General features: G+C 43.6%; 1 protein-coding gene across 6 annotated transcripts in view; it reads left to right on the forward strand.

Moving 5' to 3' along the window:
* NECAB2 (N-terminal EF-hand calcium binding protein 2) overlaps positions 1 to 24,506 on the forward strand; it is a 161,585-nt gene that overhangs the window by 102,763 nt on the left and 34,316 nt on the right. For all 6 annotated transcript variants that reach the window (XM_072980537.2, XM_072980538.2, XM_072980535.2 and 3 more), the window contains one exon: positions 7,167 to 7,264. In XM_072980537.2, the coding sequence (XP_072836638.2) occupies positions 7,167 to 7,264 (98 nt within the window). The remainder of the gene's footprint in view (positions 1 to 7,166; positions 7,265 to 24,506) is intronic.

The raw sequence follows: 24,506 nt of genomic DNA on the forward strand, positions 1-24,506 counted from the left end.
GGGTTTTTTCTTTGTTTTCCATGTTTTTGGTTCCCATAGAGAAGCAAAAAAAATCTCATATTAGTTGGCCATTTCTTTCATTGGGTGCCTCAGCTTTTCAGGACATCATTTTTTTATCCAGAATAAGAAAAATTGTGAACATGACATCCTTCCAAGGAGTCCTGCACAGCTCCACCCCTCCACCCACATGCCCTTCACACATCCATGCAAACACTGAAACCAGACTGTAGCCACCATCACAAATACATTCGGTGAAGCTTTTTTGAGTAGGATGCAACTGAGGAAGAGACATTAATTTTGCCAGGCAAGTTCATTAACTAGGACACTGGAACTGGGAGTGAGCAATAATAGGCTACGTACTTCATCTTCCAAAGTTTATGTACTTTGCTAAAAATACACTCTTTCGAAGTCTCAACAGGAACACCTGGTAAACAATGATGTATTTACTTACACTTGATAGTAATTCCACTTACAAGTACCTGGGGATAAGTCAGAACAGGCAGATACACCATGCAAGCTTTAAATCCTGTTATTGGCACTCCACTAGAAGATCTTTAAAATACTAAAAATCAAGGATTAAATAAATTAACTTTTAACAAAATTTAAAAAGACAATAATTTAAAAAGACAATTTTGCCCCCATATCGAACAGGCGGAGGACTCTGCTGCCCCAACCCTGACACAGTCAATAGCTGGGTAGCCTCCCAGGCCTGGCTGGATGGGGATGGAAGCCCTAAGGCAGTTTTGAAAAATTGCAGATGGGTGCTGTTTTTGAACCACAGTAGGGCTTCTGTCACAAGGGATGTGGTGACGGTGTGGGTTAAACCGCAGAAGCCTCTGTGCTGCAAGGTCAGAACATCAGTAGTCATAAGATCGGATCCACGCAACAGAGTGAGCGCCCGTCGCTCGTCCCAGCTCCTGCCAACCTAGCCGTTCGAAAGCACGTAAAAATGCGAGTAGATAAATAGGTACCAACTCGGTTGGAAGGTCATAGCGTTACATATCTAGTCAACTGGCCACGTGACCACAGAAACAGACTTTGGACAAACGCTGGCTCTACGGCTTGGAAACGGGGATGAGCACCGCACCCTGGAGTCAGACACATCTGGACTAAAAGTCAAGGGGAACCTTTACCTAGGGCTTTTGTCATGTATGCTGCAAGAGCATTCACTGCAAATTCAGCCCCAGAAAGTAGGAAGCTGAATGTTACAGCTTACAGATCACCATCTTTTAAATTCCCTATGGGCTGCTGCTGCCTGAATTTGCCCTTTGAAGGAATCATGAACCATATTCGAGTTGTGCACAGTGGAATCTGCAGCCCCAGGAAAATGCACAGGTGCCATGAAATTGACAGCAAAATCGGCTTAGCTTGGCCTGGCGGCTGCCAGAGAGATGGAAAACACCTGCTTCTCCACGTAGGAAGCTAGATGTTGACTTTTACAAGTCCCAGCCCATCGGGCAAAAAGTATGAGATGTCGGGAGTTGTAACCCACCAGCATCTGTGATCCACTACTTGTTTGAACAACAGTTCCCAGAAGACTCTAGCCAACATGCTCATCGGACCTGGGAAATGTTACTTTTGGGGACTACAAGAACCAGCATCCCCCTGCGGTAGGGATGCTGGGAGCTGTAGTCCCCAAAGGTAACTTCTCCCAGCGCTGGTTTGCTCGCAGAAAGTGTGGCCGGGGTTCCCTGGGGCGGGAGGGGAATGAATCTGATAGCAGCTAGCTGGCTTGCTCTGTGTCCTTGCGATGCTGCATTAAAGTCCCTTTGGTAGTACAGCTCATCTTTCTGCTTATTTACAGGTGCTGCAAATCTCTAGTCAGTTCAAGCAAAAATATCCCCTAGCCTTTGCAAAGCCTTTTTAATCAAAAATTACAATTTAATCCTATTTCCAGCGCACCCCTTTTTTAAAAACCGGCCCTTGTTGAAGCTGCCGTCTCGTCTCCCGACCCCTCCCTGCTCTTCTCCAGATTTATGGACTGCGGAATAGGTTTTTATCTTTATCCTCTCAGGAGAAGGATTTACTTTATCCCTTTCCCTTTTAAAAGTAAACTCTGTAAAGTGATTTATTTTTTCGTTCCCTTCCATTGGAGGGCAGGGAGGAAATATCTGCAGCTGCTAAAAAATTAGGTAGCTGGCACTTTGGGCTTTTTAAAATCCACAGCCAGCGGCTGGAGATCACAGGGGAAGGACGCGGCTTCACAGCTGTCCTAGTGGTCGCTGTTGCTTGGGTGATCCTGCATGCTGCACAGAGAGATATATGGCATTTTAATTAAGCCAAGGGAGGCTAATTAATGGCCTGTCTCTTGAGGTTATTTATAGCAGAGTCCTGTAAGAAATGTCAATTCAATATGAATCTCTGCTTCTTTTGTAAGAAGGATTGTGTTTAGCACCCATTTTAACCTTTCTCAAATAAGTAAACCCTACCCAAGTCTCAGGGTGTATGTCCTTAATTTATTTTTTGCAAATGCAAGAGTAGGCGATGCCGTTATAGACCACTAAAAATCATTGCACAATACACAAGATTCCGTGGATAGAATACCACCTATAAAGGTACCACCTCTATTCTTGCATTTGCTTTTAGTATTGACCACATGGCTTTCCTTTTATTTCAACTTAAGTTTCTTCTGTCAGAAGAGGAAACCTGAGGATTTTACTTCTTTCTTGCAATACAATGAGATACATTCTATCACTCTGGTTGGGCTGCCCTTGAATTTGGAGGAACAATTTTGGCACAAATAGTGTAGCTAAACAACCGTAGCTGCTGCGTTGTTCCACAGATGTTTTTCAAATTAGAAGCAGTGGGTGGGTTCCTTGCATCTTCTTTTAATCAATCAGGCCCTTGCTCTGCCCTTAATGTGCATGCGAGCACATGTTCTTAACTTCACAAAAGGAAAATACACTTCATTTAGTAAAGAAGTGAAGAGGTATGTCTTTACACAGGCCTTCCACAGCCTTACCCCAGATTAATTTTGGTTTTGATTATCGATACTTCATTAATTGTCTGTATCTTGCCACCATCTTTTGTATTAGTTATTTTTATAGAAGTAGATTCGTTTTTTCTTTGTTTGATTATTATTATACGTAGTTTTATTTTACGTTGATGTAGTGATATTCTAAGCTCCCCAGAGCAGTGGCCTGGCTGCTAGCTGGTAGGTAGGTAGGTAGGTAGGTAGGTAGGTAGGTAGGTAGGTAGGTAGGTAGGTAGGTAGGTAGGTAGGTAGGTAGGTAGGTAGGTAGGTAGGTAGGTAGGTAGGTAGGTAGGTAGGTAGGTAGGTAGGTAGGTAGGTAGGTAGGTAGGTAGGTAGGTAGGTAGGTAGGTAGGTAGGTAGGTAGGTAGGTAGGTAGGTAGGTAGGTAGGTAGGGTTTTTTCCTAAGAACGTTCCAACATTTGCAAATTTCTTCATAAATGCAATATAAATAATTTGAGGATTTTAAAAAATGCTGAAATAAAAGTCAAACATCTGGTTGGCTTCTGGATATCCAGTATAATGAGACAGAAGGATGTCCTCTACTCTTTTGCCTCAGTCAGCAAAACATCTTGCATCATCCTTGATTTTGCCACTAACTCCCTCGCTGGGTGTTTTCAAGAGCAAACTTAAGACCTGTCATCACTTGAATATTATTTTTCCCATCTTGAACTGCTTTATTAATGTTTTTTTATTTTATTATATCATTTTATTTTATTATATCATTTTTATTTTATCCATTATTGTTAGCTGCCCAGAATAAACTTCGGTCTAGATGGGCGGGGTATAAATTTAATAAATAAATAAATTAAATAAATTAGGTCGGATCACCACCTAATAAAATGCTTCCTCAAGTTGGCCCTCCCCCCTCGCAGGGAGCAGGGATCTATTGTCATGGTCCGCCCTCGAAGGCTACTGGATCCGATTGGATTCCAAGATGCCATGAGAGGGGTTACGGCTGACCTGGCTGGCGCTCCTGTCGAGGCCCTGGTTGACGGCTGGCTCACCGCCGTGACTAGTGCCGTTGACACGATCGCACCTAAACGCCCTCTCCGCCGCAGAGATCGCCCGGCGCCCTGGTTTAACCAGGATCTTTGGGTGTCGAAGCGGGTCAGGAGACGGCTGGAGCGCAAATGGAGAAAGGACCCGACGGCTTTCAATCGTATAGCTGTTAAGGTCGCAACTAACCTTTACCAGTCTAAGGTAAAGGCTGCCAGTAGAACTTACCTCGCTAACTGGATAAGTGAGGCATCCAACCAGCAGGCGGAACTATTCCGTATAGTACGTGACCTATCCGGAGTTGACCCGGGAGATAGGCCTCCCCCTAGTCTTACCCCGGACCAATTTGCAGCATTTTTTAAATCCAAAGTGGAGGCCATCCGCCGGGATCTCGCTCCTTTTTTGAATACAGTGAGTCGAGTTGAGATGTCCAGCGCTCCGTCTTGCCCGGTGTCTTTTGACTCTTTTCAGCCCGTATCGCCCGACACTGTGGCCAGGACACTTGATCGCTGTCGTGCCACCACCTCCTCTTTGGACCCCTGCCCGGCCTGGCTAATCAAGGCAGCCAGGCCCTCAACAACGGAATGGGCTACTGTAATAATTAATGGGTCTTTCCTTGAGGGTAGATTTCCCTCTGCCCTCAAGGAAACACTCATTAGGCCCATAAGAAAGAAACCCAGTTTGGCGGCGGACGAAATTGGCAACTATAGGCCCATCGCCAATGTTTCTTTCTTAAGCAAGGTAGTCGAGAGGGTGGTGGCCGATCAGCTCCAGGCGTTCCTGGATGAAACAGATGCCCTGGATCCATTCCAGTTGGGCTTCAGGCCGCGCCATGGGACAGAAACGGCATTGGTCACCCTGTGTGATGACTTATTGAGGGAGGCCGACAGGGGCAAAGTGTCTCTGTTGGTCCTCCTCGATATCTCAGCGGCCTTTGATACCATTGACCATGGTATCCTCCTGGGGAGGCTCGCCGAGTTGGGGATAGGTGGCCGGGCTTTTGCTTGGCTCCGTTCCTTCTTGGAGGACCGTCCCCAGAGAGTACAGCTTGGGGAGAATGTTTCGGCCCCGTGGTGCCTTAATTGTGGGGTCCCACAGGGGTCGATCATCTCCCCAATGCTGTTTAATATCTACATGAGGCCGCTGGGAGGGGTCATCAGGAGGTGTGGAGCGCAGTGCCATCAATATGCGGATGACACACAGCTCTACATCTCCTTTTTTCCAACTGCAGGAGATGCCGTTCTGTCCCTTCGGCGTTGCCTGGAGGCTGTACAGGAATGGATGCAGGAGAACGGGCTGAGGCTGAACCCGGACAAGACGGAGGTACTGAGGGTGGGCTCCCCCACACCTGGGGACAAGGGAAACTCCCTCATCTTTGGGGGGGTGACCCTGCCCGCCAAGGATGGGGTCCGTAGCTTGGGTGTCCATCTTGACCCGGCGCTCACCATGGAGACCCAGGTGGCGTCCGTGGTCCGTTCCGCTTTTTTCCATCTCAGGCGGATAGCCCAGCTGCGGCCCTACCTTGATGTGGGGTCTCTCACCACTCTGGTGCATGCGCTTGTAGTCTCGAGATTAGACCACTGTAATGCGCTCTACGTGGGGCTACCTTTGAGATTGCTGCGGAAACTACAGGTGGTGCAGAATGCGGCGGCCAGACTACTCAGTGGGCTGAGAAGATACCAACATATCTCCCCCACTCTGGCCGCATTGCATTGGCTGCCCATCCGATTCCGCATTGATTTCAAAGTGTTAACGCTTACTTACAAAGCCCTAAACGGTTTAGGACCTCGATACTTGGCGGAACGCCTTCTCCCACCTAGATCTACCCGTGTCACTCGCGCGAGCCAGGAGATAAGGCTGAGGAGCCTAACGCCGAGAGAGGCCCGAAAGGAAAAGACCAGAAACCAGGCCTTCTCGGCGGTGGTTCCTCGCCTTTGGAACAACTTGCCCCCTGAGATTCGCGCAGCTCCCTCGCTGGGCATTTTTAAGAAACAACTAAAAACATTGATGTATAGGCGGGCCTTCCCAACAGAAAACTCTTGACGATCTTTTTTTTTCTTATTCTGTTCTTTATTTTTTTATTTACGTTTCTGCTGTAAAGTCTTAAAATTACATTGTTGTTTTTACTGTAAGCCGCCTAGAGTGGTCTAATATGATCAGATAGGCGGGATAGAAATAAAATAAATAAATAAAATAAAATAAATAAATAAATAAAGTCTTTTTGGAGGAAGGAAGTGATTCCAGACCAGTGGTGCTGGGACTCTGATGTGGCAAAGGGTGGTGAATGTGCTCTGAATTGTAGCTGGAACTTGACAACAGCTATCCAAGGTGTGTCGACCATTTTCTGGGAACAGAGTACACTACCATGGATAGCTCCCATAATGTGCGGACGAAAAGCTGTGATAAACTCAATGCACAACAAACAGACAGAGCCAGCAGTGATTTCTCAGTCTGGCACAATTCCTCTCCAAAGACCACACTCTTAGTGTTACACAACTATACAAGATGATTTGGGTTATTATTTCAATTACATATCTAGCCCAGCTTTCCTTTTTTGAGCTCAGAGCAGCATACATGGCTATCTTTCTATTGAACCATTCATTTGAATGTCCAGAGGCCAGAGTACAAACCTATTAATTGTGACAACATGGTAGATGTTGGTGTGGTTCACCCCTCCGCGTCTTCAGTGCACAGCAAAAGAGCATTTATGTGCTAGAAATGGGCCGTGAAGTCTGTACTGCCCTGTCCCAACAGCAGAACAGATTCATCCCATTCATATTCTGGTGGTCTGTAAGTTAACCCTCCTCATTCTGCAAAAAAAAGAGAAAGAAAGAAAATTTGATATTGTAGCTAAAACTTTTATTTCAAATATTAGCAGTCTGGCATGTGGGCTGGACAAAGGCATCCTCTGGCCCTGAATTGCCTTTGTTGAGCAGAAGGTTGGACGTGATGACCTCCAAGGACCCTTTGGCTTTACAAGGCCAGCCCCTTCCATCTTTTATTGCTACCGTATTTCCCTTATACTTTGCAGGGGCAGGGCGAGGACCCTCCACTTAACTGGGTCATTGCAATTTGTCATATCATCTGCCAGCATTTCCAACATTTCTTGGTAGCAGGCTTGGAGCAGACCCACCACTGAAACCATCTTTTCTTCTTCTCTCCAACCTTCCTCTTCTCTGAATCCTTGGCTTTCCAGATTATTTTACTGACCACATGGGAGACTACGAGGATGTTCTGGCTTCGCTGGAGACGCTCAACCTTTCCATTCTGAAGGCCATGGGTTACACCAAACGGGTGAGTTGCTGTTTTCTGGTGTATACACCCATGGGCAGGAAACTCATGTTTTCCCCATTGCCAAGAGTGTGTGCTTTCTTTCTCAAAATGGCTTCACTAGATCCATTTCTTGACTCGGTTCAAAAACCTATTGTTTTCAAAAACATTCAAATGAGATGGAGCTGCTGGCCACTCTCCAGGGTGCACAAAGCCTAAAGACCACAGCCTTTAGGCAGATTCCAGGAGCTGCAGGGTGAATATCCTGCACCACTGAATCCCCATAAATCCCAATGGGTCAATTTACCAAAAAGAGAGAGAGAGAGAGAGAGAGAGAGAGAGAGAGAGAGAGAGCAAAAAAATAGAAGCAGCCATCGTCATTGACCCGAAATAGGCCAGGAGGACAAAAACATAGTAAAACTGCCCCCATTCCTGGAAGGGGGAGAGACAAAGGACCTTGAGTTTTTTTAAAAAATAAGGATTGGGAGGTTTAGGGACCCTTGAAGATCCAACAAGGCATGTGAACCCTCAACGGAGCTAGCCCTTGGAGTCACCCACAAAGCCCTACCTTCACTAAATAGGCAGTTTGGTGGATCTGAACTCAGAACATTGCCCCATAATATCATGCACCACTCCGCCATGCTTCTTGTCTTTTATATTTTATGCTTTTGATTGCAATGTATTATATTGTATTTGTTTTCACTGCACTTTATGATATTTGATTTATGCTCCAATTGTACTGAGAACGTATTATTTTGTTATTCTGTTGTTTGTTTATCTATTATACAGTAAATGGCCCAGAGTGGCCTGGCAGTCAGATGGCCTCTTATTCAGCTAGGATGCTCTCTCTCTCTCGAAGATGTGTTTAGGATGGCACCGTCTGTATGGGAGTGGCCTAGATGGGTTTATTTTAGTAAGGATACAGGTGTGTTTCCATGGTCCTGTTGTATTAGGTGGCATTTGATAGCAAATAATAATGGTTGTGGAAGACCAATTTTGCTTGGCCCGTCTGCTCTAGTCTTGATCTATGAACTGTTAGGACTTTGGATCGTGAATGTAGGGGACCTCTGGCATCCAAACAAAAGGGGTAAACAATTGAATTGTTAGGATAAACCTAGAAATCCACGCAGTGGAGGATATTGTATGGATGGCCCATAATTTGCCCTTGGTGTGAAAACAAAACATCAGCATCTCTTTTTTTCAACAAAAGGAAGCAAAAGGTGTTTCTTATTGCAGGTCATCCAGGTTGCAGGTTATTTCAGTCTAAAAATGGTAAAAGGAGAAAATGGGGGGAGGGAAATGAAAAAACACAATTTTCCCACCGAAGGTACAACACCGAGCCATTCTCTGAAGCCACACCTGATCCTTATTGAACTTGCCAGTTTCTTGTAAAAGGCAGGAAGATTGCAATGAAGACAAAAATTGTCCTGGATTCAGAACCTCGGGCCACATTTCTCTCAAAAACACAATTTCCACCCTATGTAGTCTGACTTTGATTAGGACTTACGGAATGCATTTCTTAGCTTCTGGTCTCACTTATTCTTGGGAGAGGGGCGGAAAGAAAAATTGCTTTTTGATTCAGAGGAAAGCTTTGATATGCCTTCAAGGCCAGCTGCATTTCTTGCTCTCCAACTGCCGCCTTGCGTGGTGCTAAACATGATAAATCCACCTTATCAGAAGGAAGACCATCTTTAGTCCTCTTGAGGCCCTGCGTGAATGTTGTGAATGTTGTCTTTCCTATTTTTAAAGCAAATGCATATGCAAAGTTCTAAAACTGGCATATTGGATTCATTTCATTAAAATCTTCACCCCAGGCCTCTTTTTTTACTTACAAAGTCCTTGTGTAACCATTTTTAATTGGTCTTTATCGTGCACATCTTGAAAAGAATGCTGATAGTTTGTTTCTTGCATTGGAGACATGTGGCAATTACTTTCTGTTGCAGGGAAGCTCATAAACTATCCTCAGTAATTAGGCACTAAAATATAAATGTTAAACAAAGTGTGGGACTGTGTAATTACTTTGCGATTTAGTGAGATCTGCTATGGTTGTATCCATTTGGCAGGCAAAACTGGAAGTTATGGAAATGAGAGAGAGAGAGAGAGAGAGAGAGAGAGAGAGTCTAATTTGCACTCTTTCTCTCCTCCACTCCTTTTTGATCTATCTCCACATAATCCAGCCCCCCTAAAATAAATCTGTCTCTGGGCTGAGTGATTTGTCATTGGCAGATCAGAGGCTGCTGCAGATATATTGCTGCCTGAGGCATAATGGAAATGGTGTGATGCACATCAACACACACACACATACACATATGTTTAGGTTTATAGCACCCAGCATCAGCCTATGCAGCTGATAATCCCTCCACTACCTTTCATCTGGAACAATGAAACTACAAAAATAATAAATTAAATGGTAAGCAACGTTCTCCCCTTTCAGGACACCCCGGATTTGCGGATGGAGGTAGCCGCCTCACTCTACCTAATGGAAGGGCCGGCCCTGTTGGAGCACAGAGTCCTCGAAGCCAATGGCTTTCCATTTTAGAGAAAGAGGGCTAAATCCAGTTGTCAATCCCAGCTGTTTCAAGACCACTACTGGGGAAAACCAATTAGAGCTGAGATAAGTTACTTTTTGGGGTGGGCTAGAACATCCTAAATCACCCACCCAACCTGACCTCTTAGACCCACAGAGTAACTTGTCCAAGCCCTGTTTGCCATCTTTGTAAAGTCAAGGGTACATGATACACATCTGCTCCGTAAAAACTGAGGAGGCCTAGACAGGGGAAGTTACTCTTGCAAGCGTTCCGTATCCAGAAGACCATGCAGTGTTTGAAATCACTTTCCTTCTTGTATTTACTTTTAATTGGAAGTATTTAAATACAGTTTGTTTGAACATGCTTGGTGGAAGCTCAGCCCTCGCCTGTTCAGTGCATGGTACTTCTGTGATGCCATCTGTGCAAATTTCTAGAATGGGACTTAAAATAATGGTTCGTAGGACATCTGGAGAAAAGCATCAGCTCTGTGAGCTTTCAGTTTAAAAAATAGGAGCTAGTTTTTGGCTCATGGTCTTATTCCGGCGTTTAACCACCCCCCTCTTGTCTTCTGGTTTCACGCAAGGAATACATGGCTCCCCTCGCTTTCTCTTTCAATTCAGAAATGGTTTGTTTGTTTGCCAAATGAGTGATGGTCATGTTTTAACTGTACCAGGATCAATCTTTCTAGAGAGTTTGAAATCGTGATGGATTCATCCTTGTCCCAGGGAACCTCAAAAAAAGTATATTTTGGGGAGCTGAGATCTCAGTGTCCTTCACAGAATCCTGAGCCTCTCAGTCCAAAATGATAGTTCCAAAGTTTAAACTGGTTCTGATGTAAATTCAGTGAAAGTCACCCTTACAATCCAGCAATGGAAAATCAATAATAATTGCATGGTGTCAAGTTAATTTTGACTCCTGGTGAGCCTTTTTCAGAGTTTTTCGGGTAGAGAATGCTCAGAGGTGGTGGACCATTCTCTCCCAAGATGTTGCAGCTTGCCCAAGGCCACCCAGGCTGGCTCTTCTCCCAGGAAGCCCAGTGGGGAATTGAACTCCCAACTCTGCAGCCAGAGACCTAAACCACTGAGCTGTAGGGGTTTGGAAACAATTGCTAGCTGTCATGACAAATTAAGCCTACAAGCTCTCATGGGCTTAAAATGAGAGCAAGACCTGTTGCAAATAGCAGTGTTGCTTCCAAGGTAATATCCAAGGTTTATCCCAGTCTAAAGACACTGTTTATTTAGCAGCTGGAGGTGAAACACAGACACCACTCAATGTCAAGACAGGGTAAGATCTTTCAAGGGTTTTGCAAAAAGAAAGATTTAGTGCAGGATCCCTGCTGTCCACCTGAAACTTAGATGCTGAGAACTTTAGAGACAGAGACACAGAGAAAGTGTGGGCTGTACGTATCGGGTGTTTATTAGCGTGCGTGAGGAATTCATTGTAGTGAGTTTTTTAAGAATTTTATTTTCCTGATCTGTGCCTCCTGGATGGAAAGTGGAAAGAGTTGTGATTTTATGCTTGGAAATGCAAACATTTCTGGGTCTGTAAGCTGGGAAAGAAAAATACACGGAGGGGATCACTCTGAGTCCACCAAAATTTACAAAACGGGTAAATAATAAAAATAAAACCAGCAGTAGACAGAAATCTGCTTCTGGTTTAGAAGAGTTTTTTTTTTTTCAAAACTGAAAGGTGTGTGTCTCCTTGCAACCTCTGAATTGCCTTTCCCAGAGGATTGGAGGAATGTAAATGGAAAGGTTTTTTTTGGGGGGGGGGGTCGAGAGTCAACAAAAATAACCTTAGGCATGTGTGTATCCCATGGGTTACCTGATCACTCTTCCTGTACTAGAGACACTGAGAGATCCAACATGCATCACAAAACAATGGTCTCTTCCTGCAATAGTATGAGGGCAGGAATAGACGTTAAAGAAAGCCAATGATTAGAATAGGAAATTCTGTCACTGCTGAAAGCGTCTGAGTGCAGAGCAAAGTAGCTTATGTAATCTGCAAGCGTCGTTGCTTTGTTGTGTGATGAGGTTCATGGCTTAAGCACAGGATCCCTTTGAATCAGTCTTTGATTTCTCAAAGACTGGAATCCTAAGGGTGTTCGCATAGGGTTTTGCTTAACTTGTCACAGCTAATTGTGAATAACTGATGAGCTGTCGGGGTGCATCCCGCTTATGACTCAGCGTCTCATCAACTAGCTAGCTGCAATTAGCCATGGGATGTTATGCAACCTGCATGCAGATGCCAATGAATGAGATTCTGGCCAAAGACTTTCAGCTCTTTCCAGTACTAATGCACTGTTAACATCTGTTTCTGCCCTGAGTCTGTTGTGACATCTTTCTGTTGCTCCCACGGATATTCCTCTTAATGCAGCAAAAGCGTGAACTCGAGTCAGTTTTTGAGATGAGCATATAACGAGCTTTTTCGTGCTGGGAACTTGGTAACTTTTGACAGACTAGCTGGCATAATGATCACTTTTTAAGGAACATAAAGGAACAGCTTGTGATTTTGACTGCCCTTTTCCAGCTGTTTGGCATTCTCTACATGTCAGATACCCAGTGTGGGGTAATGGATCGAGTGGCAGATTGGGACTCAGGGGGCCTGGGTTCGAATTCCTGTTCAGCGATGGATACTCACCAGGGTTATGGAACTGGTTAAAACCTACTCCTTAAATATCTCACTTACCCTGAAAGCCCCAGAAAAGTTACTAGAAGTTAGTATCAAATTCAAGGCATGTAACAACTTCATGTCAGATGCATGAAGCAGAGACTCAAATTGGGAGCGATTTGAGAGGCTCAGAAGGAGCTGTGCCCCAACGTGAGATCATATAATATATGTTTTAAACAAAAATAGGGGGAGGGATTCTAATCTAACCCAGATATGTTGGCAAGAGTATCTGAGTCCTCAAAAGTGGTGCCAGAATCTGCCCTCCATGGGGGGGGGGAAGGGAAGCCTTTTTTTTTGGAGTACCAGATGTTAGCTGACATCATGTCTCGAACGGTACATATCATGGTTATGATTAAGGATTTCTCTCTGTCAGTTTTTCTTTGACCACACTAGTCTCTAGACACGAAATGCTTTGGTACGCAGTTGCTTGTTAAACTGTGCGGGGAAAATCTGTACAGTTGAGCAGCTCAACATTTACACACATACATAGTTGTTCACTGCTGGAGAACTGATGCTCTTTCCTTTTGTACTTTCTGCTCAGACCAGGCAGCAAGGGAACGTGGGCTTGGAAGCTAACAAGATATTAAGTGAGCAGGAAGTGGGAAATCAGCCAAGGCAGAAGACGGTGGCCGTGGGGTGTCTGTCTCTTAGATGGGAGGAATGACAGGGCTATGGAGCCCTCTCCTTATATGCCACTTGTCAGTTCCTCTAAAGAATTCTTCACACTAACACAGGAAAGCAAATCCAGGGGGTGGGAGGCACATCGTAGGAGGCGAGCAAATGAAAGCCTAAGAAGAGCCACCTGAAACACTGTTGAAGCCAAGAGATTTGGATTCAAGTCTTCATGTGGCCATGGACAGATAATCATCACCCTCATGGGCCATCAAGTCCATTCTGACTTACAACAACCCTTTTCAGGATTTTTCAGGTAGAAAAGACTCCGATGTGGGGTTCCCCATTTGAACTTGATGGCCTTAGAGGCCCCTTCCAACTCAAGTATTCTATGATCCTATGATTCTTCTGGGGTCACCTGGAGACAGCACTGCTTGCCCAGGGCCACAAAGTCTGGCTTGGCTTGTGGGAGGCAGAGAGGGGAACCAAACTCCCAAACTCTAGTTCCACAGCAAGATAGCTAAACTACCGAACTATCCAGCCAGCCAGCCATGGACACATATGGGGATGGAAACAAAAGGTAATCCCCTCTTTCATAATTTCCCACACCTCAAAAATTCTGTTAAGGTCACTGTGTGTCTAAACTGACATGATGGCACAGTGGAACAAAAATAAAGAAGAGTACTACCGGTATTGGCTCTAGAGGGTGACAAAGTTAGAGTTGGTTGGTTCGTCTGCAGCATCTGGAATTCACCCACCAACATAACTGCTGGCCAGTTATGATTCTGGGACGTGTAGTTCAAAAAGATGGAGCACATCCCAGACCTACATGGTGAACAACCAGTTGCCCGTGGGAAGCTCACCAGGAGCCCAGTGTGTTACATCACTCTGCAACTTGTCCACTGCCTGTGTTTCTGAAAGTGGAGGGAGGTGGCCGCTTTTCTTAGAAATAGCAGTGGCCTTTTGTGTGTAGGGCAGCGAAGCAATGAGTGAACAAAAACAGCTGTCGGGGGGATCCAGTGCAAAAAGGGAGCCACTGAATTTTATTCTGAACATGTTTCAATTGATAGATACCGTTTTCACAGTTGTAACTCCTGAAAGCAGATAAATAAGCAAGATGCTAAAAGAAAAGTATCTAGAACGTATCCTGCACCTATTTTGCCCTTATTAGAAAGCTCTGAAAAAATGCTAGGAGATGCTAATAACAATCGTGTACCCTGAAGATAAATTGGCATCAGGAAGACGTGTGGACCTCATCCACGATGTCCGAACGTAGCGTTCACGGTAACTGGAGCATTCTGAAAGTTACACTCTACAGGAGTGACTTTTTTCACATGATTAGCCTTAGGAACAGGACTCCAATTTCTAGATCAAAAGACAATTTCCAATGTACTCTAGCATAATGGCTTATGATTTAATAAAACTAAGCCATTTTAGCACACGAAAACCTACTTTAGGCATCTCCTTTGTGTCTGGGTTGTGAGCCAAGGAGGTTGCTCTCGGTTTTGCAACCTACCTGTGATTTCTTGGGGCTGGTTCGCCCTGTAATGTCTTTTCCATTTGCAGGAACATGACCTAAAACTAAGCCATTGTTGTTAACCATTTTTTTTTAAAAAAAAAACGACAACCCTACTCTGTTGAATAAGAGATGTTGGGCTTTAATGTAACCCATGCAGCTCTCTTAATTGCCTCTGTGGCTGGAGAGAAGCTTCCCTGCTGATGTCGAGTGTCTTTGGTGCGAAGCCTAAAAGGACGGGTGTAAGGCTGTAGAGATGGACAGGGCAGAGGCTCCTGCAAGTCTGAGAGGTGATCTGCCTTTGGAAAGGTATTGGCCACAAGTAAGGCCTGAAAGCAGCAGAGAGCTGCCTTACGACTCTCAAAAGCTGCATTTGCCTTTCTGAACTGTAGCTGAGACGGTGGAAGACTGAATAATTCAAGAAAGCTGTAAAGCCAGTGGTCTTTCCCCTAAGGCAGTAATTATGTTTGACCCAGAGGCATCTGTTTCCCGGAGCACAAAGAAGGTACTGGATGTGACCCATCTCTAGTTTTTTGAAGAGCGAAGCATCTGCTTTCAGTTTTAGCCTGAAATTTGCAAAACGCTCTCCATGGTGCTGAATTCTGTCCCTCAAATAGGTCCAGCATTCTGGGTAGCTCCTTCAAAGTTAGGGATAAAATCCAGAGAGGATGCTCTGTGCCTGGGAAACCAGAGACACTAGACACCATTGCTTTAAAGAGAAACGATAAATGTAAATTCACAACTGGTTTCTTGTCGGGGTGTCGTATGGCAACTATATGTGGCTCTCACCAGAGCCATGCAGCTCCCACCAGTTCACAGCACATATTGGTCATGCTGGCTGGGACATTAGAGGAATTGTGTGCCATAAAACAATTTTTTGCAAGCTCTGTGAGCCCAGAACCCTAGATTCATGTCTCTTATTGGTTTCAGTGACACCCCTCAGCCAGCCTTCCTTGGTAATTCTCTTCCCATATAAATTCGTTCCTCCAAAGACAAATAGTTGTTCATGCCTTTTTGAAAAATCACTCAATCATTCTGTACTTGCACTGTGTGTGTGTGTGTGTGTGTGTGTGTGTGTGTGTGTGTGTGTGTGTGTGAGAGAGAGAGAGAGAGAGAGAGAGAGAGAGGGAGGGAGGGAGAGGGAGAGAGAGAGAGAGAGAGAGAGAGAGAGAGAGAGAGAGAGAGAGAGGTATATGTGTGCTTTCCCAAATGGAAAATATAATAGACTGGTTTTGCACAAATCCATTTTGTGCAAATTGCAGAAGTCTAAGAGTTTAAAAAAAAAAAGAGAAGCTTCCTCTCTCTTGCAATGGAAAAATCTCATAGGGGCCACTGATTCCTCAATAAAGCGCCAAGAATGCACACTTTTTGCAAGAGTTTGTCACATCTGCAGCCCAGACAGCATAAGTTAAATAGTGTGTTGTTGTTGTTGTTTTTTAAAAAAACCCTTCCTAGTGGGATGTCCACGGTGCCCTCATCTCTGCAAACTGAAGCTACCCTCTTGATGCTTGATCCACTGAGACTGCCCACATGTTGAGCTAAAGGTGTCATCTATAAGCTCTTGATTGCCTCGGTTCTGCTATGGATGTCTCTTGAAGCTTAGCCAAGGAACAATTGGATCATAACTCTGCAATGCCTCTGTTATTACGCCTCTGAAATGCTCACCCTCGGCCATTAGTCTTAGGAAAGAAAACTTCTGGGCTGGTAAGCTTGATGGTACTGCAGGTGCCGGCCCAAATGTTGTGCTGTTTTTCATTTTTCTCCCTTCCCTTGCAAAATTAGATCTTGTGTTCATAAGGAGCAGGCAGAAGATGCCAAGCCCCTTCTTAGCAGAGATACAGGAAGCTGGGCTCCGATGGGCCCTTGGCCTGATCCAGCATGGCTCTTCTTATGTTCTTATGATTTAAAAACAACAGAGCACAACAATTGATTTAAAAAACCTGTCTCAGACCACCAGTCATTAAGGAAAAACCTGCCTTAAAGTTTTTGCCTGCTTCATGTCAGCATCAGAAACATGGCTGAATGTACTATAAACATTCAGAACGAAATGTCTGAATGCTGGAGTTCTCAGTGTTTCCCCCCCCCCCTCAAAGGATACATTTGCCAGTATTCAATTTTTGTTCACCTCAAGTTCTTTCCACTAATTTAATGAAGAAATTAGCAAATTTCTCTCTCTCAAACCAAACAAATCGAAATTCCTATGCATCTCAAAGTTCCACTTTTGCTAAACTGGGGTGCTTCTCTCCCCCCCCGAAGGATTATACTTCAACTACAGAAATAGACTTGTTTTAGAAAAAAATAGTTCAGCTTTTGTTCACTTTTCTTTATTATTTTGATCTTTCTTTTTAGTGTATCTTTTCCTCCACCTTCCTCAGAACTGCTGAGTAATTTCTGAGCAGCTCACCTCTACACGCAGCTCCTTCTAAATGCAGTTTTCTAAAAACAGAGCATCCCTCTGAGAGCGCAGCGTTGTAGCTAAAGGCCATAAAAGTTACGGTGCTTAATGAGTGTTGCTGTTAAGTACTGTACATGTGATACTGTGGAGAGCAGAATCATACCGGCAGGAGAAACAACAAGTAAATTCCACGTTTGTTGACAGGTCCCTATGAGTGTGGCATTGATGTTTGGCCTTTCACGTGGGCTCCCCATGGTGTCCTTGCACACTGAGGACCCTACTGGATGAAATATCACAAACATCCATTCTAGTAGAGAGAAAAGGGATGGGGGGGTCCAGTTAGTTGCAGGTCTCACTGTCAAATTGGACTCTGACTTTATTTGCAACTTGGAACCAGCCCCTACAGCCCCCCTCTTTTTCTGGGGGACAAAAGCTTGTTTTAAAAAGGGATTCAGGCTTGGGGGGTGGGTGGGCGGGCTTGGGACTCTGGACTTGGTCACAAAGACTCAGACTGGGGAGAGGGGATGTGGATATGAAGAAGAATAACATCAGGTGGGCCCCCACTTTCCAGAGGAAAGGGAAGAACTGATGGCGTTTGGCTGCTTTTGAAGAGCACTGTGAGTTTGGCTGTAATATGTTTTAGATATGCTAGTCAAGAGCGGCAGACAACATCCATAGTAAGAGCTCCTAGCAGGCAGCGATACCAACATTCCTAAGACATGATCCTGTTCAAAATGGAAATAACCCTTGATTTCATCTAGATTTATCCCTCTGAATCCAGGACGTTGTGAATGCGAAACTCTGAAAAGTCACTGGAGCCCCAGCAGGATGGATGGACTGCCCAGGGGGAGTTAGTGTGAGAAACGCAACGCCCTTGGAGCACAAAGGAAGGGCCGTAGGGCTGACTCTGGGCCTTTCATAAAAGCTGTCGTGAGTGACCAAACCAGGCTAGAACCCATATAACCTTTGCCGGCAGAATCCTCAGCTCCCGGGATGGAGGTCAGGAGGGTGGGACTCCCAACATGTGAAGTGACGTCTATTGCAAGTTCAGAGCACATAAGTAAATTTTTCTTGATCAAACACACCCGGGAGTGTGTGTTTGCTTCCCTTTGCTTCCTCGAAGAGCAGGAGCCCAATCTTGCAGACACAGTAACTTCAATCTGCACTTTTCTCATATATATTTCAAGAGCGAAGAGCTTTGGAACCTGCCAGAAGCTTTCATAAATATTAACTTTGAACAACTAGGACAGGTCGCATATACTTCAGGTGGTGTAATAGACTAACCCTGCCCACACATTACTTCTGCTATGGCGGATGCACTAGAATCAAAACACACCTTTACTTGTGTTGTCGTTCTTATATTACCATCTCCCGGAGCTTGTACAAAAACTTGAATGGGGAGCGAGAGGGTGTCTGTGCACATTAGGTACTGTGCGTAGTGCCGACCAATGGTTACAGTCTTTCAAAAAGGGGTGTGTCTTGAGAAATCACATTAAAAGGACTTGCCATATAATTGAGAGTTGGTGTTAAGGGTCTGATTCATGCATGCATCAATGGGGGAAGTTCCTTTTTAGAACTGCTCTCAAGGAATTATGGGATCTGTAGTCCAGGAAAAGTAACTTTTCCAGCCTCTGAGCAGTCCTGATAGCTAAAACAGATTGGCAAATCTGTCAGTTTCAATGTGTGAAAAAGTCTGCACATACTTTTTTTTTTTTTGCATGTTCTTATTTTAAAAACCCAACCTCATTTTTCAGCCATACCTATTGGCTAAAAAAAAAACTTCCATGTTCAGAGTCAGTCTGCTGATGAATGCCCATTGATAGGGAACAAAACAGGAACAGCTATAACGTTCATATCTTCTTGTGGATTTGTGGCTGGCCGCTGTGAGAATAGGATGGTGGCCTAGGTGGGTCTTTGATCTCATTCAGCAAAAGCGCTTCGTATCTTCTCACACCAAGGACCGAGAAAATTAAATTCTTTTAAAAAAAAAAACAAAAAACCTTCTGAATGTGGAATATTGTGCTTCTGTACCCACAATTCAAAAATCCAGGAAATGGCCCAATATTGCTGCACAATATCATGCCCGCATTGCCCGCAGGAAAAAAAAGATTGCAAGCTTCAACTAGTGAAGGGCAGCCTGAATGTTGATGATACCAATGTCAGCAGTCAAGATGGTCTACAGGATCCCCTCTTGTGCTCAGTGCCATTCACAAAGTGACATCACACAGGGGAAGATCCCAAAAGCTGACTCCTATTTTTCATCAGAATTGCTTATCACCCAAACATAAAGCCATTGTCTGGGCAGTAGGAAATGAGGAAGACTTAACCTGAGGCTTGATGTTGAAACTTGAGAGTAGGGCTGCTTTTTTCCCTAAATTTAGCCTAGCTGGAAGTAGTTTTTTTGTGAAAGCAATTTCTAGAGAGGTAGCCATAATTCTTTGTTTCAATCTCCCAGCTCCAAAATCAGACATCATGATTATTAAAAACTCCTTAGAACTATCAGTGTCTAGGAAGATTACCCAGAATGTATTTGGTACTTTGGAATGAGTGTTTTAAAAAAATAATGAGAAAGTGTCTCTTACATCTAAAAATAATCCTAGTAAAGAATGAGACCTGCCAAAATGATCAGCTCCCAGATGACTCTGAAGAAAGAGATTTTTTTTTAAAAAAAATGGCAACCTTTGCTGAACAAATGTAATAATCATTTTTCTTAGGAGCCAGATGTGCCTCGTATCTTCTTTCATTTTGTTATTTTGTAGAAAGACAAAGCGCCTTTCATATGATAATGTATCTCGTTTTATCTACCGTCTAATTGTGTCCTCCTCAACCTGGTGTTGATTATGTCCTGCTACGTGAATGCCCATGAATAAAGACCAATAATGTAAGAACTATGCCATGTCTTGAGGTGTCTAAAATGCCCCATTGTGTGGCCAGCAGGAGACACAACATTTTAATTCTCCTCCAATTTTGCCATCTACCCGTTGCAGGCTATGAAGGACAGCAGTCCTTTTGGAGTTTTCTTTGAGAGGGGTTGCAAACAGATGGTAAGCTGTTAATTCTCTTTACCAGCAGCAGTAATTATGTTCGCTCACGCTGGGTGCTGTTTTTCTCCTTCCATCTTACTCCCCAAGTGGCAAACCTAAGTGAGATGAACTGCACTCTGCCCTCACTTTGTAAAAGCTTTAGAAGTCATTATTGAGTATATAGAGAATTACATAAAGCCAAATCAGAGTGAAAACACTGCCTTCTGCTCTACAGCTGTTTCACGCATTAAATAACATGGGGGAATGTGGCATCAAGCAGTTGCAGGGAACGTAACTGGAGCAGCTACTGGGACCTTAAAGCTGGCGGCCAAAGACGGACAGAGAGAAACTTCCTCTCCTTTTCACCTCTAGTTAAAGAGAGGTGTTGTTGTTTTAAAGAACATGTGGTTTAGTTCGGTCCTATTGTAAAAGCAGATGAAAATTAAAACAAGCATCCTGTGATACCTTAAAAACTAACAGAAAAGTTCCATTTTGAGCTTTTATGCATAGCAACCCACTTACACTTCTAGTTATAAACAACCAGAATTTTTTTATCAACTACAGCCCCCTTGTATGACATGAGAGTCCAGATAGGCAGAGGTTGCCTGTCGCCTTTTTAGATTGGAATCTTTTTTTAAAAAAAGCAAAATGGCTGTGTGTATCACACATAGTAATGTAGCGTGAAGAGCCATAGCTTTATTGGCTCCATAAAAATGTGCAAACAAGATTACCTTTCAAAATGCAAATGCTCATCTTCTTTGTAAATGTTCAGTGTGCCAGTAAAGCTATTGCCCAGCTTCACACTTTGTTAGATTATAATGCCTTTTCTTTGGCTTTTGGGAAAGTACGTACAGGACAATTTTCACCAGTCAGAGTTGGCAGTATTGGACAAGATCAGCCCAATCCTAGAATCATAGAATCATGGAGTTGGAAGGGGTGTAGAAGGCCATCCAGTCCAACCCCCTGCTCAAGGCAGGAATCCAAATCCAAGCAGATCTGACAGTAGGCGGTCCAATTTTCTCTTGAAAGCCTCCAGTGTTGGAGCGCTCACCACCTTCTAAAGTGACGGGTTAGATTGTTGTACTGCTCTAACAGTTAAGAAGTTTTTTTTCTGATATCCAATCTAAATCTGGCTTCCTGTCACTTGAACCCATTATGACATGTCCTGCACTCCAGGATGATCAAAAACAGATCCTGTCCCTCCTCTGGATGACTGCCTTTTAAATATTTGAAAAATGACATCCAATCTCCCCTCAGTCTTCTTTTCCCAAGGCTAAACATGTCCAGTTCTTTCAGTCTTTCCTCATAGGAAACTGATGGTGTCCTTCCAATGCCCTGTTCATTTAGCTGAGTGGTTCCCAACCTTAGGTCACCAGATGTTTTTGGACTAAAACTCCTAGCTATGCTGGCTAGGATTTCTGGCCAAGAACATCTGGGGGACCCAAGGTTGAGAACTGCTACTTTAGCCTCTATCAGACTTCGAAGTTTAATTCCTTCTCTTGGGGCCCCCGAGTGAAAGAAAATCTAAGCCTCCCTTGAATCCTGACATCTCAGAAACCCAGTTGTCAGTTACTTTGCTGTAATTTCAGGATTAATCTCTGCTTCTCTGCAAGGAGAAAACGCCGTTAAATGATGCTTGTAACAATCTAGAGGACAAAGAAAGTGGAGAGACGCAAGGAGATTCTAGGTAGAAGCTGCTGTTTGATTCCAGGGCTCATTAAATATCTCGAGGCTATTCTCGATTCTCTTCCTCTTTTCCCTCTTTGCTGAAGCTTTAAATTCTGGGCTGAAAAGACACTTAATAGCCCAGCATGTGGGATACTGAAATATCCACTCAAACCTTTCAGAGCTGTAGCCCAAAGCCAAATTATTGCAACTTGCTGCTGTTCAATAGTTTTTAGTGAACAAGAGCCTTCTGCAACAAACTTTTATGTCTCAAAACGAGAGTTCACCCAGAATATGTAGTCCATACTTGGGCACACCTTCCCATATTCAGATCCCATTTTTTAAAAGTGTCACCCCAATAGACTTTACCCTCGCAAAGGTATACAGGCTTCCACCATAGTCAAAAAGTGTAAGGCATCACTCTGTGATCAACTGTAATATCCTTTCCTTGCTGTAAAATATCTTCCAATGTATAACAGCAGTAATCAAAAGTGTCAGAAAAACAACTGATAAACAAGTGCGACAAGTACCATAGTTTCGTGGAAACTCAACCATCCTCATGTATCAGATCAGTTAACTCTGGGCTCTCGTAAGACTGTCTTCTGTAATTTATGTACCTTTTCCTGAGTATCTGGTGACCTTAATAGGGTGACATTAGCCAGTACTTTCAATTCTTCTATTAAATTCTAAACTATAATGATATAGGGTAGGACCCCCTATATCCATGGGCGATCAGTTCCAACCCCCACCCCGTGAATGATGAAAAACACAGATTATAGTGAACACTATTTTAATGGTGAACACTAACTAAATGTACTCTCTGGCTTTCTCTAGTGGCCAGTTCTGGTAATGACACGGTGGAAATATATTTCTCTTGTCAATGCTATAACATAATATGCTCCCTGGCTCTGTCTAGTGGCCAGTTCCCGTACCTTCACCTTTAGAAATATATATTTCTAGGATTTTTCTTTTAATATTTTTAATATATTCAGACCATGGATAAGTGAGTCAGAAGATATTGATCCCCTGGACAAGGGGGTCCTAGTGTATATCTGCAAGGTCCAATTTTGGAGTAGCAGGTACTTTACAGCACACTTCAATCAGTCGAGTGCTAGCTACGAGTTGTGAGAATATCTCCCGGATCATGAGCAGCCTGAGGAGAGAATGCCCCTCCCAGGACACACAGTGTTCATGTCAATGGGCACTGTCTGAGAATTTCCATATCTTCGGGTGTACATGCAAGAGTGTCAGGATACTTGACTAATTGCAAACTCAATCCTCAGTGAGTCAATCCATCTCGTATTTGGTCTTCCTCTATTCCTGCTGCCTTCAACCTTTCCCAGCATTATTGTCTTTTCCAGAGAGTCCTGTTTTCTCATGATGTGCCCAAAGTACATTGTAGTTCAGTACATTTAGAGGGTGCTCAGCTGCGGAAGGCCGAGACAGACCAGGAAACAAATTCAACTTCTCCTTGATTTTCTTCATTTGAATGGCTTCATTGATCAATAGTTATTATCCACAGCCTCTGGCATAAATAGTTTAACTTCTGGGGATTTAAAAAAATAAAATAAGCAAAGCAGGAACGAAGTATTCAGGGCAGAGTTAATCAGAGCAGACCTCATTAAATCTCCCTAGGACAGTTTGACAAATCTGTTAATAAGACCAGGGGCTGAAACATTTTTGGTAATCATCATCTTAATGACCTCCTCTTTGCAAAACAAACTAAATATATAAGACATCTTCTAATAACGATACGGAGAAATTATTATGAAAACCTCCATTTGCACATAAATCCCTGTGCATTTGTGTTCAAGTCATTAATGCTGACCCTTAAATTGTACGAGGTTGCTCAACCACTGAGGCTTTTTTAAATTGGAACCATCTTGTGAAATTTGTACTTGTTGTTTGATTCTTGCACACAGCAACTCTGAAAAGCACACCAAGTCATTGGATCCGATACCAACAGTTTTGAGTAGAAATTGAAATCAATGGGGTAGTTTGTATGTTAGTTTGGTCCCAGAAATTGGTAAGGTAGTAGTAAAAATATATATAGTTTTGCACAGAAATTGTGGTAATCCTATGCAGGGTTGTTTTTTCCAGGAAAAAAAAACACACACACACCAAAGAAATGACCACCGGTTGGTGTTCCTTCTGGAAAAAAATGACCACCGCATTTCCAAAAAATCTGATTTTAAAAGTCCTTAGGGAGAAAAATTAGCAACAAAGTGAAAAGAGGATTTTTTCCCTCCCTCCCTGTTTCTCACTGAGAATAAGAGACCACAAGAATTGTTGCCTAATATAAATTCCAATGGGTAAAATCTTGTTGCTTAGTGTAAGAAAAAGCGTTGACTTTTAATCTGTTTTTGACTACCCAATAAAAAGTCCCTGATGGGTTTTTCAGGGGCATGCATGCATGCACGCTTGATTGGAGAATTTTAGTCGGTTTATTTTTTGCAAGCACTTGCCCAAAGCCACATAATTCCTTGTAAATGGGATGGAAAGAACTCTTTTTAAAAAGAAAAGAAAAAGTTGATATGAGAGGAAGTGAAACTCATTGATTCGTTTATTCCCAGTTCTCTTCCTCTATTGTTCTTTGGCTCATTCGGACCAGAATTCTGCCTTCTTTGCTTCTAAATTAACAAATGGACATCTAAGACCGCACAGTTTGCACACAGAGGTTTGTTACATTGGCCCTTCCCTTTTGCCGGTTCTCATCAGTCCTTCCCTCCATCTTCGACCTCATTAATGGATCAAAGCACCAACGAACCCACGCACAGACAACAACACAAAACCGATAACCAGACAAGCACAAAAGTGCATCAAGAGAGGTGTTTGCGTGTGTGTTTGTTTGTTTCTT

This window comes from Pogona vitticeps, chromosome 10, assembly GCF_051106095.1.
Source record: "Pogona vitticeps strain Pit_001003342236 chromosome 10, PviZW2.1, whole genome shotgun sequence".
Lineage (NCBI taxonomy): Eukaryota > Metazoa > Chordata > Lepidosauria > Squamata > Agamidae > Pogona > Pogona vitticeps.